Source organism: Chiloscyllium plagiosum, chromosome 35 (assembly GCF_004010195.1).
Source record: "Chiloscyllium plagiosum isolate BGI_BamShark_2017 chromosome 35, ASM401019v2, whole genome shotgun sequence".
Classification (NCBI taxonomy): Eukaryota; Metazoa; Chordata; class Chondrichthyes; order Orectolobiformes; family Hemiscylliidae; genus Chiloscyllium; species Chiloscyllium plagiosum.
The window spans coordinates 30,998,756-31,018,565 of record NC_057744.1 but is presented as its reverse complement, the minus strand read 5'-3'; the positions used below and the strand labels follow the sequence as shown (position 1 = coordinate 31,018,565).

At 41.3% G+C, this 19,810-nt stretch overlaps 1 protein-coding gene across 2 annotated transcripts in view; it reads right to left on the bottom strand.

Moving 5' to 3' along the window:
- Positions 1 to 14,672: 14,672 nt before the first annotated feature.
- The window catches only part of fez1 (fasciculation and elongation protein zeta 1 (zygin I)), a 96,931-nt gene continuing 91,793 nt past the window's right edge, over positions 14,673 to 19,810 (bottom strand). For both annotated transcript variants that reach the window (XM_043676871.1, XM_043676870.1), the window contains one exon: positions 14,673 to 18,032. In XM_043676871.1, coding sequence (XP_043532806.1) covers positions 18,016 to 18,032 — 17 coding nt within the window. In that variant the 3' untranslated portion in view covers positions 14,673 to 18,015. The remainder of the gene's footprint in view (positions 18,033 to 19,810) is intronic.

Here is a 19,810-nt window from a genome sequence, read left to right as displayed (position 1 = left end):
TGAAAATCAAGACCTCGGAAACAGACCTTTTTCTTTGTATCAAAGCAATCTTTCAGAGCTCAGGTCCCTGGTGTGCTCTGTGGTTTTCTGCACGTTAGGCTGTGCAATATATACATAGAAAATCAGATTATTGTTGAGACAAATGTCTTGAAGTTTATAAATATCACTAACTACTGTTAGAATATCAGAGATCTAACACACAAAATCTGCATTTTGTTCTTACTGATTTTACTGTTCATCACTTTCATTAAGCTGACTGATAACACTGACTCCAATCAGAGAAAGAGTGACTGAAGGTGAGATGGTAATCTTTATGACAGAATATTAAATTGTGATGCCATGTCTTAAAGGTACAGGCTTGTCCAGTCTGAAATCCTGCCCATAATGCAACATTATCTTTTAAAGAATGGAAACATTTTTTCGATATCGCATACAAATATATTGTCTCTAAGCATTCCGATAATACCTTGGTGGATGAATGACATAAAGTTTGGTCCTTTTACAATGACTTGGCAGGGTAGCTTCTGTCTGTGGTGGGCTCTCTGTTGCTGCTGATGGAGGTGTACCATTTATCACAGATGTGCGGCCTGGTGTGATATTTTCAGTATCCAAATCATTATTCTATGTGCCAGGTGGTTGATGATATAAAATTTGGATATATCATCTGTTTCTTCACAGGACTTGACCATTGTTCATTGCAACATTATATGACCGAGGCTGGACGCAATGGTGTAGTACAAAGAGAGCAAAATAAAAAAACACTACAGCACAAGAACAGGCCCTTCGGCCCACCAAGCCTGCACCAATACATGACACCTTCCTAAACTAAAAGCCTTTTGCTTTTATAAGTTCCATATCCCTCTATTCCCTGTTTATTCATGTATCTATCAAGATGCCTCTTAAACATTACTATTGTATCTGCTTCTACCACCTTCTCTGGCAGCACATTCCAGGCACTTACCACACGCTTTGTAAAAAAACGTACCTCTCACATCTTCTGTAAACTTTCCCCTTTTACCTTAAACATCTATTCCCTAGGAATTAGACATTTCTACCCTGGGGAAAAGACTCCAACTATTCATTCTCTCATGCCTCTCATAATTTTGTAAACCTCTAACAGATTACCCTGTGGTGTTCATGTGAAAACAAATTGAGTTTTTCCAATCTCTCCTCATAACTAATACCTTTCAAACCAGGCAACATCCTGGTCAACCTTTTCTGTATCCTCTCCAAAGTACTTCTGGTAGTGTGGCGGCCAGAACAGCACACAATATTCCAGACATACCTAACTAAAGTTCTATATAGCTGCAACATGACTCACCAATTTTTATAGGTGATGCCTTGCTTTTCAGGGAAAGCATGCCATATTCCTTCTTGACCACCTTATACACTTGCTCACCATGGATCCCATTTGATTTCACTTTCCGTATCAGTCTGCCATGAGGAACCTTGTCAAATACTTTACTAAAGTCCATATAAACAACACCTCCCACCCTACCCACATCAATCATCTTTGTCACGTCCTCAAAAAACTCAACAAGTTTGTGAGACACAACCTTCCCCACACAAAGCTATGTTTCCTATGACTAATAAGTCCATATTTTTCCAAAATGTGAATTAATCCTGTTCCTAAGAATCTTTCCCTTAATTTTCCTACAACTGACATAAGGCCCATCAGCCTGTAATTTCCAAGATTATCCCTGTTGCCCATTTAAACAAAAGAATAACACTGGCTATTCTTCAGCTCTCTGGGACCGCACCTGTGACAAAAGAGGATATAAGAGTGCACACAAATTCCCAGCAATTTCCTCACCTCAGTATTCTGGTATTGATGCCTCAAGTCCTGGGGACTTGTCTGGCTTAACGCTTTTCAAAACACCCAACATCTTGTCCTTTTTATATCAACATGCCCCAGAATATCAACATATCCCTCTCTAGACTCGTCATCCACCACATCCGTCTCCTTCATGAATACTGATACAAAGTGTTTGTTATGTACCTCACTTCATCCTTTAGTTCCACACATAAACTTCTACATTTGCCCTGAGTGGACCACCCCTTGCCCTATCCATCTTCTTGATCCATACACGCCAAGAGTCAACACTTTCATGCAGAGGGTGGTGCATGTATGGAATGAGCTGATAGAGGAAGTGGTGGAAGTTGGGACAATTACAATATTTAAAAGACATCTGATGGGTATATGAATGAGAAGGGTTTAGAGGGATATGGGCTGAATGCTGGCAAGTGGAACTATATTGATTTAAGATATTTGATCAGCATGGACGAGTTGGACTGAAGGATTTGTTTCTATGCTATACAGCTCTATGACTCTATATAAAAAGCCTTAAGATTTTGCTTAACCCTGTTTGCCAAAGTCATCTCATGGTCGCTTTAGCTCTCTTAACTCCTTATTTAAATTGTTATGAAGTTGAAGGTGTGTACTGTACCTTTAAGAGTGCAAGCTAGCAACCATCTGTCATGTCACAGAGTGTGCTGAAAAATTGAAAGATGTAACACGTTGGCTGTAACCTGGATACCAAGTGTTTTCACAGCAGTTCGAATTTAACCAATCAGTTTAAATTATTCCCCAAGATACTAAAACTCAAACGAATTTGAATTTTATTGTTTTGACAACATCAAGCCAACGAGACTATCTGATGCTTGGGGTATAAAAAGCACACATTTTGGACAGTTAGCCAGCAAAGAGCATCACCTGCCACTATCAGACAAACTGCCCGAAAATACTCACTATCAAAGGTACATTTCTCATATGAAAAATCTGTACAGCAGAAGACTGAAGACAACTCAGGGAGATCTACAAACAGAGGAAGATGGACACCAGAGACAACAACTGCTGTCTGGTTTTGAAACTTGAGTTGCTGTAAATTTAATAGGGGCTATATTGGATCAGGATATTGTTATAGAGTGGGAGATAGATAACAATTCTTTAAAAGAAAGGAGGCTTGGAGTTGTAAATAGTTGTTGTTTAATGTTCACTTTAGAATTAAAGAATGAAATTGATATTTTTTGTTAAATAGTGGAATTTGGGTAGTTCTCTGTCATTAAAACTTTCACAGATTACGAGGCGAGGTGAGCTTTTCTGTGTGTTTTGTTTAATTATCAGTGGGAGTTACTGCCATGTCATAACAGTTTGGGGGCTCATCCAGGATCTGAACCTGGACCTCTTGCACCCCAAGTGAGAATCATACCCCTGCTTTCTTTATATTCCTCAAGGGTTCTGTTTGTCTTCAGTTTCCTAAACTTTACAAATGCATCATTTTTCTTTTTGACCAAGCTCACAATTTCTCTTGTCATCCAAGGATCCTGAACTTTGCCATTCTTATCCTTCATTTTCATAGGAACATGCTGGTCCTGAAATCTAATCAACTGGCCCGTAGAAGACTCCCACATGACAGATGTGGATTTATCCTCCAACAGCTTCCCCCAATCTACATTCCCCAGATCCTGCCTAATTATAGCCTTAACCCAGGTTTGTATTTTCACCTGAGGACTTATCTTTATGCATAAGTAATTCAAAAATTACAGAATTATGATTACTGTTCTTGAAGTTGTACTTTTGTCCCACAATGGAACTTCAATCATCTGGCCAGGCTCATTCCCCAATAGCAGGTCTAGTATGGCCCCTTCCCTAGTTGGACTGTTTATATATTGCTTTAAGAAACCCTCAGGGTCACACCTAACCAATACGCCTTTCTAATCCAAGCCCCTGGTGCTAAGGGACTGCCAGTCAATATATGCGAAATTAAAATCTCCCAGCACAAGAAATCTGTTGTTTTCACATCTTTCCATAATCTGTCCATATACCTGTTCCTCTGTTTCCTTCTGGTTGTTTGGAGGATGGTACTACAATCTTATCAAAGTGATTGCAGCCTTCCTATTCCTGAGCATTACACATATGACCTTGCTGGATGAACCCTCTAAGGTATCTGCCCTTAGAGCAGTTGTGATATTCTTCCTAATCAGTCAGACAACCCCCCCCCCACCCCCCGTTCTTTTACATCCCTTTCTATTTCATAGTATATTTTCACAAGCCCATGTATCAAGCTCATATGCTTTGTGCTGGTTCAGGTTGGGACTAATACCTGTATGATTGTACCATTTTCTCCCTTTCTCTAACAATGGGTTGTGCATATGGTATTGGTTGATGAGATTAGTGGACGGAAGATACGTGTGAACCTGCTTGCTCTCTGTGTGAGCTGCCAGTGAGGGTAAATTGAAGCTGAGACATGTAGAATTGACGTTATTCTAGTGCATTACCCTCGTACCATATGTGTTCTAAGGTGACATGGAGGACCACGAGCTCACACTCCATTCATTAAACCCCTCGTCCACATCAGTGTTTGTGTAGAGGTGCCGGGAGGGGAATGGTCATGAGGTAGTCAAAGTGAAACTGCACTGATACAGATTGGCAATCACAGAGGTAAGGATCAAAGCTCTGTAAATGGTGTTGAGGTACAAATAATTCACAATCTGATTGAATGGTCAAAAGGTTTGAACGGCTAAATGGTCTCCCTCCCATTCTGAAAAAAATATTAAACAAAATAATTAATACAAAGGGATAGGTTTTCCCTGTATTCGATATTTACAGTGTAATTTTCCAACCTTATTGTGCCAGGAGAATTTCATTAGTGTATCAGCAATTCAGAATGCAGCTTGAATGCCAGGCTTGTCTTGTTAAAAGATATTGCGAAAGGCTAAGGAAAGTTTTATTTAATAGTAAAAGGGATGCTGTACAACCACAAGGTGTCACTTTTTGATGGGAATACACCAACTTTTCCCTGCCTGTAGGAGTCTGAGCACACAACGAGGGACGCAACGATGTACATCTTGTTGAATCTACACTTGCATTTTTGAATAAACATCTGGACAGCTAGTGGTGCTGAAATGGTGCCGTGTATGCCTCTCGGACAGCAATTTAACCTACAAGTGAGGAATATATAAAATTACAAAGTACAATAGTCCCTTTTGGATTTGGCCAATTTTCCATTTTCCCTTTTCCTTTTTACCCTTATTGACTCCGTGTCCAAACTCTGCAGTGCCGGTTCCACTAAGGAAATAAAAACTTTCACTATGTTGCTCCCTCACCCTCCACCCCAACATTCTCAAGGCATGGCCTCCTCTTTTATAGGTAGAAAAGCAATGCTGAAGTTGCCAGTAAAAGCTCAGTGTCACATGGCTTAAATATTGAGGCCACCATATGAGTGTACAAAATTGAATAGTGTATTTTGTTTTTGTTTGCTGTAATTGATCCCATTGTGAAATAAAACATTGGCAGATTCTTGAGGTTTAGAGGAACAGTCATCACTCAGCTATGCCTGGAGGCTCTGATCCAAATTTACATTGGCATATTACTAAGATACTTTGCCAGAGAATGTTGCTGAGCTATGCAAAATGTAAGTACACTTAAGTGGACCAACATGTAATCCAAGTGTAGGCCTTTTTCATTTGCACACTCAGGGTTGTGCCATAGTTAAAGTCAACATTAGTCCTCTGCAAAGATTCACACAAACTGCTCAGCTCATCCTACAAACTGAGGATGCTGTTTCATTCCAGCAAGTTCCCTCCTTCTCTGTAGCACTATCTGGAGAAAGGATCACTTACAATACAATATCCCAGAATCCTCCTGTTCAGGTGACTGCCATTTCAAACATTTTTGGATGGTGGTATTAGTTGGGTGGGGGGTTGCTCTTTAAGATCCTATTGGGAGCTGTTGGCACCCAACATCTCATCCCTGACAAGTAAATACAACCAATGCATTGTGCAGCAAAATGCATTTAATTAAACTGATGGCTTTAGAAAGAGTTTTGTTCCATTCTGCAGGAAGATGAAGATCATTTGGTGGGATAATATTGATTTCAATGTTAAAAAACAACAGGCTAGATCATGCCTGATTAATATAATTTAATAACATGCTTAATAACATAAAGAATGTATTGTTTATCGGTAACATATATTAAAAAGCACTTAATGGAAGTAATAATTATCCAAGTGGAATGTCACTAAATCCATCTTCTAGTTTGTATTCTTCAGACCGAATACCTTCTTCCTCCCGATTAAATTGCTCAGGGGACTTTATTTTGGGTTTGATTCTCTGCGTCAGCTGGTGAAACTGAGATCTTAACATCTTCTTGACCCCAGTTTGCCAGGTCTCCAATCTGTTGATCAGTTTGAATTGACAGTTTGCCATTTCATTGGACATTCGATGTAAAGATTCTGCATCTAAAGCCATTTGTCTCAAAGGCTCTGATGTTAATGGAGGATCCCACAATGTGGACCAGAGAGACAGGTCCTGGTCATTCAAGAAGATAGGACTGCTGCTGCCTGTCGATAGGGAATCAGCGTCACTCTCTGCACTGACAGAGCCACTGAAATCTGTTGCTATTTGACAAATTAGAATGATCGGCTCAGAAAACCCCTCACTGTTTGCATCTGTTCCACAAATTTTTGCCTGCATCTTGGAAGTCTCTTTCATTAGTGTAAAATCTCCACGCTTCCAATTGGCCAATCGCATCTTCACCTCCTCAAAGCCCCCTGAATCTGGGTCTTCTCTCACCTTGTGATCCCCCTTCACATGGTCATGTTTTGCAGTTACCACTTGCCTTGCAGTATGTAGACTGTATATCTGCTCTTCCTTTATGGTCATGAGGTGCTCTTTAGCATCTAATGGTACCTCATTGGCCTTTGCAATACTTTGACAAAGTGCACAGCTGTTAAAGCCCTCTTTATTTTGGAGAATTTCAAACCCTGCCTCAGTTGTATCCATGTGTCTTTGTTTTGGACTCTGTTGTATACATCTCCTCCATAGTTCTACCATCTTGGCTCTTGACGTATTGAAGAAAGGTTTCTAAGGTGCCTACTCATTGCAAGATGCCCTGCATCCTTCTTCCCTGTCACCAGCTATTACTTCAACCTGTATTGCAATCGATACTAGTGTACTTAAGCAACCAAAATATTGAGCCTGAATCTGCCAGTGGCTAAACATACCTTTGCACGTGACAGCTTAATCAACCAGCAGACCTTTGGGCTTTGTGATGTTAGGCAAATGTGATGGATTTGCAAGTTGATGTAACAGAGTAGTATAACATCACTTACCATAACTAGTCTGGTTAGCTTTGAATATTTAACTAATTGGTAGCTACTGATTAGTGATGCTTTCTAGGACTAGAGATCAGCTGCCCCATTTCAAAAGCATCTGCAGTGACTCAATGCTAACACATAAGACAATGGATTCTGATCCCATTGCGGAGCCATGAACACAAAATCCAGACTGATGGTTGTTAACCTTTTGGATGTGATGCTAAATCAAGGTCCAGTCTGCCATCTGTGCAGCAATATTGCTCTCCCTGAAGACCTCACCAATAAACCCCATTAACTGCAATAATTAAAATGAATGATGTGGCCAGCATCACACTGCGCTTCCATTTGGGATCTTGCTGTACACAAATTGCTTGCTGAGCTTCTCACAGGACTGAGCACAACAATGTACTGAAGTGGCAGGAAGGTTGTTTGGGATGTCTTGTGCTCCTATCCATCTGATTTCAAAAATAAAATGGTAGAAAGAAAGACATTCGTTTATACAGTGCCTTTCACATTCTCTGGATGTCTTACTCATGCAGGGCTCAATCTTATATTGAATAGGGAGGATATGAGCATAGTGGAAGATATAATTACATGAGGAAAATATTGTTGTATGCAGAGGATCTGACAATGGAGAGAATATGGTGTGTATGGCAAGGACATGGTTGTATTTTTTTGTGTAGGTGTGAGACGCAGTGAAAGACACAAGGTCTACAACTCTTTATTCAGTTTCCACCACCAGGAAGAAAGAAACCACCCGAGTGGCCAGTGACAAGCAGCGCCCTTCACATCACAAAGGGCAATGCAGAATGATCAAAAAGGTGAAGGGGAGGGCAGGGATTAAATCAAAATAGAGTTGAAGGGGGGAATAATACACTCCACTCCCTGCAGTGCCCACCTTTCCCTGAAAATCTCAAGGGTGTTGGTGGACACCACATGCTCCTTCTCCAAGGATACCCGGGCTCTGACATACCCAAGAATATGGTTATATGAGGAGGGTATGGCTGTACAAGATCTCAGAGTACAGCAGAACCTTGATCAGATTGTCCAATGGGCTGAGGAGTGGCAGATAGAGTTTAACTTAGCTAAATGTGAGGTACTGCACTTTGATAAGGCAAACCTGGGCAAGACTTATACACTTAATTGATGTGGAGGTTGCCAGTGTTGAATGGGGTGGACAAAGTAAAAAAAAATCAAACGACACCAGGTTATAATCCGACAGGTTTATTTGAAAGCTCTAGCTTTCGCAGCACTGCTCCTTCATCAGGTAGCTGTGAAGCAGGATCATAAGACACAGAATTTATAGCAAAAGATCAGTGTCATACAACAATATCTTGAACAAACCTGTGATTTGGAGATGCTGCTGTTGGACTGGGGTGTACAAAGTCAAAAATCACACAACACTAGGTTATAGTCCAACAGGTTTAATTGGAAGCTAGTGTGCTTTCAATTAAACCTGTTGGACTATAATCTAGCGTTGTGTGATTTTTAACTTTGAACAAACCTAGATTGCTGTTAAGCCTTTCATTTTTTAGGATAGGTTGCAGGTTTCAGTTCATTAACATGTAAATCCCAAAACTTCTTTTGAATCACATTCTCGAGATAACTTAAGTTTTTATGAAGAAAGGTGACATCTCAGCTCAGACAATGTCTCAAGATAACTTTTTCTATGAAACCTTAAGTTATCTGAAGAATGTGATTTGAAAGAAGTTCTGAGATTTACATATTAATGAACCAAAACCTGCAATCCATTCTAAAAGATGAAAGACTTAACAGCAATCTCAGTTTGTTCAATATATCGCATCAGTTGCATGCATGACACTACGATCTTTTGCTATAAATTCCTTGTCTTATGGTCCTGCTCCACAGCTACCTGATGAAGGAGCAGCGGTCCAAAAGCTAGTGCTTCCAAATAAACCCAATGGAGTATAACCTGGTATTGTGTGATTTTTAACACTTAATAGAGTTACTGAGTAAGAGCTGTATAGCATGGAAACAGACCCTTCATTCCAACTCATCCATGCTGACCAGATCTCCTAATCAAGTCCCATTTATTAGCATTTGGCCCACATCTCTCTAAACCCTTCCTATTCATATACCCATTTAGATGCTTTTTAAATGTTGTAACTGTACCAGCCTCCACCATTTCCTCTGGTAGCTCATTCTGTACATGCACCATCTTCTGTGTGAAAAAGTTGCCTCTTAGGTCCCTTTTAAATCTTTCCCCTTTCACCTTAAACCTATGCCTTCTAGTTTTGAACTCCCAGGGGAGAAGAACTTGGCTATTCACCCTTTCCATGCCCCTCATGATTTCACAAACTTTCATCAGCTTCGAACACGTCAGCCCCAGCCTATTCAGCCACTCCCTATAGCTCAAATCCTCCAACCCTCAGAACATGCTTGTTAATCTTTTCTGAACCCTTTGAAGTTTCCCAACACCTTCCGATAGGAGGGAGACCAGAATTGAATGCAGTATTCCAACAGGGGCCTAATCAATGTCCTGTACAGCCACAATATGACCTCACAACTCCTCAATGCTCTGACCAATAAAGACAACCATACCAACACCTTCTTCATTATCCTGTCTATCTGTGACTCCACTTTCAAGGAGCTATGAAACTGCACTCCAAGGTCTCTTTGCTTAGTAACACTCCCAGGACCTTACCATTAAGTGTTAAATCCTGCCCTGATTTGTCTTTCCAAAATGGTGCACCTCACAATTATCCAAATTAAACTCCTCAGCCCATTGGCCCATCCATTCAAGATCCAGTTGTACTCTGAGGTAACCTTCTTCCCTGTCCACTACACCATCAAGTTTGATGTCATCTGCAAATTTACTAACCTTAAATGACAAAAAACAGTGGACCCACTGTTTGCGGTATACCGCTGGTCACAGACCTCCAGTCTGAAAGAAACCCTCCACTATTTGAAACAGAAAAAAATTCCAAGACCCCCCCCCACCTCCCGACATCGCCCTCATCAGACACATCCTGGGACAGGGACAGCTCAATTAAAACACAGAGCAAAGCCCACTCTGCTCTTTCAAAACATAAAGCTGCCTTCTCTCTGTTAAATAAATATAAAGAAGCTATTACTCTGGGGAAAAAAAATGGATAAACAAGCAAAAAAATGAAAATGACACGACCTTGACTTTGCCGCTACCAACCTCTTTTGGGCAGGGACCACAAGGGGCCAAAATAAAAATAAACCCAAGCAAAATCAAAGAAAACAAATAATTAAACAAACAAATAAATATTGAAATCCCCTTTGTTCCATCCCCATCGAACACTCCTGGAGCAGGGACAATATTGGTTTAAAATCCACAGCAAGTTCCCCTGCTCACTTCAACTAAAGATAAAATTCCCCTCACACCATTCCTCATCAAGTACATCTGAGACAGGGATAGTACGGGGCTAAAATAGAAGCCTCTTTGACTCTTCCATGGGGTCCAAAATTGGAACAAAGGATAAATAACACAGCCCTCTTGCTGGAGAAAAGCAACCCTTCACCACCACCACCACCCACTATCTCTTACCTTCAAGCCCGTTCTGTATCGAAATGGCTAGTTCTCCCTGTATTTCATGTGATCTAACCTTGCTGAACAGTCACCATGCGGAACCGTGTCAAAATGCCTTACTGAAGTCCATATAGATCACGTCCACTGCTCTATCCTCACCAATCCTCTTTGTTACTTCCTCAAAAAACGCGATCAAATTAGTGACTAGAGCCCTGGTTAATGGTAGGGCCCTGGGGAACGTTGCCAAACAAAGAGACCTAGGGCTGTAGGTGCACAGTTCCTTAAAAGCGGAATCACAGATAGACCTGGTGGTGAACAAAGCATTTGGCATGCTCACCTTTCATTAGTCAGCACATTGAGCATAGAAGTGAGAATGTCATATTGCAGCTGTATGGGACATTAGTGAGGTCACTTGTGGAATATCGCACAGCATTCTTGTTGGCCTTCTATCGTAAAGATGTATTTGGTGCGCTTGCCTTTATTAGTCAGGAATGTAGGAGTTGGGAGGTCATGTTGCAGTTGTACAGAACATTGGTTAGGCCACGTCTGGAATACTACATTCAACTCTGTTCTCCCTGCTATAGGAAAAATGCTGTTGAACCTGAAAGTGTACAGAAAAGATTTACAAGAATGTTGCAAGGACTGGAGAGTTTGACTTATAGGATGAGGCTGGGGCTATTTTCCCTGGAACATCAGAGGCGAAAGGGTGACTTTATAGAGGTTCATAAATAGCATGGAAAGGATGAATAGTCAAGGTCATTTTCCTAGGGTGAGAGAGGGTATAGGTTTAAGTTGAGAGGGGAAAGATGCAAAAATTTAAAGTTATCACACAGAGGGTGGTGTGTGTATAGAATGAGCTGCCAGAGGAAGTGGTGGAGGTGGCATCTGGATGGGTGTATGAATAGGAAGGGTTTCGAGGGATACGGGCCAAGTGCTGGCAAATGGAACTAGATCAGTTTCGGACAACTGGTGGATGTGGACGAGGTGGACCAAAGGGTCTGTTTCCATGGCATATAATTCTCTGACTCTGTGGCTGTATGGGGAGGATGCAGCTGAATGAGGAGGTTGTATTTGTAAGGGGTGGATGTGGCTGTAAGGGGAGGATACAGCTAAATGGGGACGATATGGCTTCATGGGATGTTTAGAGCTTTGTTTTTCCAATTAATACAATTTGCATATAATCTTTGAGAAAGTTCCAAACTGACCCATTTCCAAACAGTTAACAGAAATTACATCTCAATTCTTGGGTGTTTAACAATTGCAGCCTTTTTCTTGAAAAATCACTTTTACAAGAAATGTGGGAAATAGCAGCTGGACTAAATTCCACACGATTCTGACTTCTCTCCAACTTCACTGCCTCCATCTGTTTCTGTCTCTGATGGTTTAGTTGACTGTGTTTATTTCTACATCTCCAGTCTTTCAACATGCCAGGTTGGCAGATTGGTTTTGATGTTGTCCACTGCTCGACAATGACAGCAGAATTACAGAGCTGGCAGGAGAGGCCGAGAGTTCGAGACTGGAAGACAGCCTGCACCTTTACAGGAGGGAACCTGAGGAGAAAGCACCACAGGAATTCAGTGGCCTGACTCGGGTTTAGGGTGTGGAGAATCTCTATCCTATTGAGCCAAGTAATAACCGGTACAGAAGCAGACATCGGACAACCAATTGTTATTAATCAAAACGGGATTGCAGGCCAACATTCCAACTGCTGGTCGTCCAAAGGAAGTATGTCAACTGCAGGAACAACCATACTGACCTCTGTTCCTTTTTAATTGGGAATGCCATTTTGACTATCAGTCAGGGCACTTTTGCATTGGCTACCAACTCCAGCACCAATGTCAATGTAATACTCTTTCAGCAAAACATGGTGCCAATTCTGATTCTTCTGGGGCAATACAGTTGCTCAGTGATTAGCACTGCTGCCTCACGGTGCCAGGGATCTGGGTTTTATTGTGGCCTTAGGCAACTGTCTATGTGGAGTTTGAACATTCTGCCCCCCCCCCCCACCACCCCCATCTGTGTGGGTTTCCTCCTGGTGCTCTGGTTTCCTCTCAGTCCAAAGATGTGCAGATTGACCATGGGAAATTGCCCCGTAGCATGCAGGCTAGGTGCATTAGCCATGGGAAACATAGGATTACAGGGATAGGCTGGAATTATTTGGAAAGTCGGTGTGGACACTATGCGCCGAATGGCCTGCTTGCACACTGTTAGGATTTTATGATTACATACTGATACCTTGATTTCAGGCTTGAACCCATAACTATTTTGTAAGAAATTTTAACAATACTATTTAAACACTAGCTGAGCTGTGATGTGGCTATACTTTAACTTCCAACCAAGATGGTCTGTGAATAACTGTAAGAGTTCCATGCATATAAAATATTGCAAACCTTTATTGTTAATAATGCTAACATTTTCAATTACAACTTTATCATATCTAACCATTATTTGACACGCATCAGCCAAAGAAGTATATTTTAAAGAGACAATATCGCTTTTGTTTTTAAGTGGAGCGAGAAGGCGGAATTTAAATTTGTCCATAGTGGTTTTAGCACATGCAGATAATGTAGTTTTGTTGGTTTGGATGACTCCCACCAAATGGCCATTCTTAAATCCACCTACTCCGCCTATAGTAAATTGCATCATTTCCTGTTGCTAAGGAAGAGGGAATCATTCCTCGACTGGATCATGGATCATCCCATCTTGCGACAGGCTGAGGCATCCATTTCACCTCATGTATGTTTAGCTTCTGTTTTGGGTTGGGGGATGAGGTGTGTGTGGCTCTGATGTGGAGGACAGTGAGAGAAATTTAAACCAAAAATGTGTCTTTAAAATAAATGACCAGGCAAGCCCCAGTACCAAGGCAGGAGATAGGACCAGATATCTGTCTCATATCTTAATGATGGTCTTTCTGTGTCCTTGAATGGCCTCACACTCTATTCTGCACGCTACTGAAGGTGGTGAGCCCTTTCCATCATTGTCTAGGCCAGACCAGGAGTTCTCATTTGCAGAGTACAGCATTGGATCAATGTGGAGCTCCATGACTTGGTGGAGGTGGGGAATGAGGAAATAGTTACACTGTTTCCACTGCACACTGACCACTTACAAAACACAACTGATGTTGTAGCAGCAGTGGAATTGGGGGAGAGGAGTGACAATGTAAAAAGTTATAATGTTATTGGAAGAAAACACTTTTGTCAAAGCATTTCATCTTGCTCTCATTAGGACAATTTTCAAGAAATACTGATTCAAGAGGGAAAGCCAAAATTTATACAGTGTTGATTGGTTGAAAAGTGGTTCTGATTGCCGTGGTGAATACACCATATATTGACACTTTACAGCAGCAACATGTGTTATTCAAAGACCTTCTGCCTGTCACACAAGTATGTAATATATCAATTGCAGTGCTAGTGTGTTGCTAGATATGTAGGCCATTCATCACTGATGGATTATATCAAAGAACATATCCCTTTACAGCTTTGTTAGAACAAAGGTACAGACTCTATCTAATCAACCCAAGCTTGTAACACTTGCTACGCAATATCCAACATTGATAAGATTCTGCAACTTGGTAACCATTTCCTGGATAATTCTGAGTGCATGAAGAATTTCACTGACAGCCAATTGAGTTGAACCCACAGTGTGGTACCACTTGCATGTACATGTATTAATACACAGGGTTATGCTTTTTGTAGATAGTAAACGAACATGCACACACTGAACTTGTTTCAATTCAACACAATAGTTGACAGGCATTTGCTGGTCCTGACCACAGTCAACATGCTTGGTTTTAAATTTCTGACAAGATGACACAGAAAAGTCATGTTCTGTGCTACCAAAGCTATAATACCTCATTGTATTGACTGTATGTGAACAGGAATTAGGTCAATAATTAATGCACTTTGGTGCCAGGCTCTGAAAGGGGACATCCCCTTTCTTTACTCAGCGAGTCGTGAGTTTATGGAATGCCCTGCCAGTAGCAGTGGTGGACTCTCCCTCTTTATGGGCATTTAAACGGGCATTGGATAGGCATATGGAGGATAGTGGGCTAGTGTAGTTTAGGTGGGCTTGGATCGGCGCAACATCGAGGGCCAAAGGGCCTGTACTGCGCTGTATTTTTCTATGTTCTATCCAAGTGAGTCAGCCAGAGACACAATGCGGGATAAGTAATTAGCCTGTCAAAAAGAAAATAACATCGGAAGGTGGCTGATCTCTGAATACTGTTACCCTGTGAAATGATGCAATAACAGGAATGTGGGAGAGAAGGTTTCCACATCGATTCAGCACACAAAAAAGAGAAAAAGAGAATACACAGGTATTGTCTCTTTAAAGGTGAAACTCTGCAAGTCACACACATATCCTTATAGGAAGGCAGTCAGAGAAACATTCATTTGGCAGACTCCATAGTTCCATTCTCTCACTACTTTAAAAAAAATTAGCATTATTTAATAATCAATATTAATGTTCATCCTTCAGTGCCAATGAAACACATTCACTTATTGACTAGAGAAATACCGCACGCAATCCAAATACATTAGCTCCTTTATTAACAGCATCCACAAGCCTTTGAAAAACAATACCAGAAAATAGTCAATTACACAGAAAATTCCACCAGAATCTGGGGTAATATTTATATCAGGGCATAAGTACTCAAATGAATGGGCTCAAACCAAATAGTTCAGCCCTTTTCTTTAGACTTAGACTTGCTGTATTTCTGGCTCTTTCCTCTTCTGACTTTAGATTTCTTGCTTTATTTCCAACACTAGAGCCACATTGTTTCCTCCTACAACCTCACCTGGAGTCTGGCTGTACACTCATTCAAATGCGAAGAACTTTGCCAAAGATTGCCTAAAATTGGAGAAATCATGAGTTACCATTGCTGCTTGCATGTTTGACCATTGTCACAATGGCTTTTATGAACCACTTAATTTCTGTGTTTGGACTTTGATTCCAATCACAAACCTCAATCTTGAAGCAACAGCTTCTAATTTCGGTGCTTTGGCTTTATCAGTTCTGCGACAGAATAGGTTACAAGCAGAGTGAAGTTCTTTTTAACTGCACTGCTGAACACTCCCAGATTAGCTACAGCAATGGGAAAGTGCAGAATAATGTACTTGTTACTCTTTGGAAACAATGCAGCTTCTGGACAAAAGAAAAACCTTTCCCTCAGTGTAACAGTTCTGATCCCTGCAACCTCTCTGAGTAAAGAGTATCTGGTTAGAGCAAAATTGTGAGCAATATTGCCATGCAGATTCATAGCACAAGGAGTGGTTTGATTCTACAAAAACACTTTTCATTTGGGGGGGGGGTTTAAAATCCTTTGCATCCTGTGTGCATTTGACCTTGGGCTGTAAAAATGGGCAGGGACCCAAAAAGCTGCAAAGTTCTGTAACCTAATTCACACTAATGGTATAAGACAATATTTTCAATAAAATTGGGAGGGTGTCATCCATTTCCTTCCTGTTTCAGGATGTGAATCTAACAGGGGTTGTCATCAAATACTAAGTTTTGAACTTCACTTTGTAGCAAGTATTCCTGATATACTGATCAGGCATCGTGCACACATTTCAAATTCTGAAACCTCTGTGTGATAACAAAATCAAAACTGAAACTGACTGACACTTTTTAATGTTAGAGTGCTTTCCTAATAATCTGACATAATTTAAATATGTGCTTCAGAGATAAAGCACAAGGTCTTTTGTGAACTTCAATAACCTACAAATCCAGGAGCATAGGATCAGGAGTAGGCCATACAATTACTTGATCCTGTTCCATCAGCCAATTAGTTCACAGCTTATCTGTATCTTAACTCCATTGCCTTGATTCCACAATTGTTCAATACGTTAAACTCAACCAGTTTTGAACATTTAAATTGCTTTTAATAACGGCTTTTTAGTCTACGAAGCTTCAGATTCCCACTATACCAGTAAACAAGTTTAAGTATTGCAGCATTTTTAATTTTAAAAGACTTTCGACAGACTGCACCCATGAAATTATCGCACCCATGAAAATACATCTCCCTCCCATAACTGTGGCATCTACAGCAGAAACCACTTTCCAATACGTGTGCATGGAAGATTCTACTTCTAGTGCCCATTTCTACATATCTTACAAAATGCCTGTCATACCCAAGGGAACTGATCATCGATGAATAATGTAGGCTGCAAGGTTAGATTTTTCAAAGACTCATATTCTGCAAGTCAACTGTCATAGAGGCTACAGTTCCTTCTTAATATAAACCTCATTCATCTTGGAAATACATAAATAATCAGAGCACCACTGAGGTAATACTGAACTATGACTGATCTTTAGATTTATTGGGCACAAGTCAGTTTAGAAACACTACACTGGAACAATATTTACATAATCTATAACATGCCAAGCAATTCTTTACAAATCAGGATGTGGATAGTACAATAAAACAGGGACATGTCTGCTAAAATAATTCTGGCTTAGGCAACATGGCAATTAACAGGCATAGGGAAGAATGTGAAATGCTGAGTGTTAGAAATCAGAAACCAATTTCCTCCCTCTTGGAATCCCATCTCCTGAATTAGAATTAGAGCAAATTTCTTTCAGCTGACTGGTACATCTCCCTCCCTTAACTGTGGTATCTACAGCAGAAACCACTTTCCAATACGTGTGCATGGACGATTCCACTTCAAGTGACCATTTCTGCATATCTTACCAAATGCCTGTCATACCCACAACCAGCAATTGTGGAATACCGGTTGTCACTTGGTACTGTCCCAGGTCAGCCCCTGCCGCTGGCCTCATTAGATCCCACAGTCTCTGAACAGCACCTGATCTGATGCACACACAACTTCTGATCTCACAGGAGAGCCCCCACTATTCCCTACTTCACGCGTGTAGCATATTGCAGTAATATGGCAGCCTTGTGACTTTAGCGAGAATGCTTTATATTTTGACTCTCCAGCCCATAACAGAAGATCCACGTGATTCATCATGGAAGCTGAGTTAACTCAGGATGGATAACATTTCTGCGGTACTAATTGGAAATGCCCAAAATTAGGAGTGGATTACAACACAGGCTTTAATTCCCATGACCCCAGCACCAAACATGCCTAATGATCAACCATGATGGATTAAGTACAGCTACAATTAGATTGTTCCTGTTAGTATCTATACTGTTTGTGGATGATTTCTGCATTGGATTATTTGACACCAACAAGTATCAGCTGATACTTAAAAATATGTTATTTACAAAACCTTTCCCGAAGCATAAGGAACTGCATTGTTTTCATTTGGTCATGCCCAGGTCGGAGACAGTTTCACAAAGTTTAGCAGTCGGGAAATTATGTTGGCCTCAAGATGCAGTCTGCAAGCGGGAATCTGGCAGCCCAGTCAATCCTGGCTTTCCACAGTGTCAGGGCCTGGATTTAAGTTGGGCACAGAACTGGAAAAGACAAGATACACATCAAAACATAATGGAGATATGCAGAGTAGGTATCACATGGCATTAACCAGAAATTGACATGACCTGAAAACATCCTGTCAAACTGCACCTTTCCAAAACTATCCTGGAGGATATTAGATCCCAGATGTTCTTTAAGCATACATATCAACCTGTCACTGTATTTATTAGAATCGTAGAATCCCTACAGTGTGGAACCAGGCCATTCAGCCCAATGAGTCAACACCGACGCCCTGAAGAGTATTGCACCCAGACCCACCCACCTGCCCTATCCCTGTAACCCTGCATTTCCCATAGCCAACTCTTCGAGCCTGCACACCTCTGAACACCAAGAGCAATTTATAGAATTCATTGAATCCACAATGTGGAAACAGTCCATTTTGCCCAAAACATCCACACCAACCCTCCAAAGACTAACCCAACAAGATCCATTCCCCTACTGTATTACTCTACATTTACCCTGACTAATGCACCTAGCCTACACCCTTGAACACTATGGTCAATTCATCTAACCCACACATCTTTGGGCTGTGGGAGGAAACCAGAGCACCTGGAGGAAACTCACGCAGACACTGGGAGAATATGCAAATTCCACACAGAAAGTTGCCTGAGGGTGTAATCGAACCTGGATTCCTGGTGCTGTGAGGCAGCAGTGCTAACTGCTGAGCCATCATGCCACCCCTACATTTACCCCTGATTAATGCACCTAGCCTACACATCCCTGGACACTACAGGCAATTTAGCCTGGCTAATCCACCTAACCTGCACATCTTTGGTCTGTGGAAGGAAATCCAAGCACCGGGAGGAAACCCACATAGACATGAGGAGAATGTGCAAACTGCACACAGGCAGTCACCTGAAGCGAGAATCAAACCTGTGTCCCTGACACTGTGATGGGTTGCTCGGTTGGGGGTTGGTTAACTCAGCTGTAATGAGAGAGAAATCCATGGTCCTCTGGGACATGATCATTTTCACTCATTCATTTCTGGGGCCTACTCACATTCAGTTTCACTGTGGCCTCGAGTCACAGGTGATCCTCTTGCTGGCTCTTGGCTAGGCTGGGTTTCAGCCCTTGTTTCGGTTTAGTGGTTGTACACACCTCTCCGAGTTAGAGGTTATGTATTAAAGCTCCTCGCCAGTAGCTAACCTGATTTCAGTATAGAACGTGGGGGAGGGGCGCATCATCGGCTTTGTCAATGAGAAAATAAGAAGACACCCTAACTGCTCGCTTGTAAAAGATTATATCGTGACAAGTGAAAACAAGCAGAGGAGATGTCCTGACAAACATTTAACCTTCAACTAACACAATTTTTTAAAAATCCCAGACCGTTTGGTCATTTATGCCCTTTTTACTTGGAGGCCTCATTTTGCACATATTGGCTGATAGGTTTCTCTTTGTTGCAGCTGAACTTCATTCGTAATAAAACATTTTGATAGAAACGGGAGCGGGAGAAGGCCATTTACAGAAAATGCTGGAGGAACTCATCAGGTCTGGCAATGTCTGAGGAGAGAGAATCAAAGTCTGGGATGTGTCGAGTTTTTTGGAGGGCCTCCCTATGCAAGACTTTAACTTCACTTTGCCCCATCCTGTAACCTTTGACTCCATTTACATCATCAACGTATTTGTGAAAGGTGCTATGTCAGTGCAAATCTGTCTTTTTTTTTGCACTCTGGTTCTAAGAGAATGTTATTAAAAGGAAGGTTATTTGCCTTGCTTAACAAGTGAGAGGGCCACATTACAGTAAAGCAGAAGTAGCACT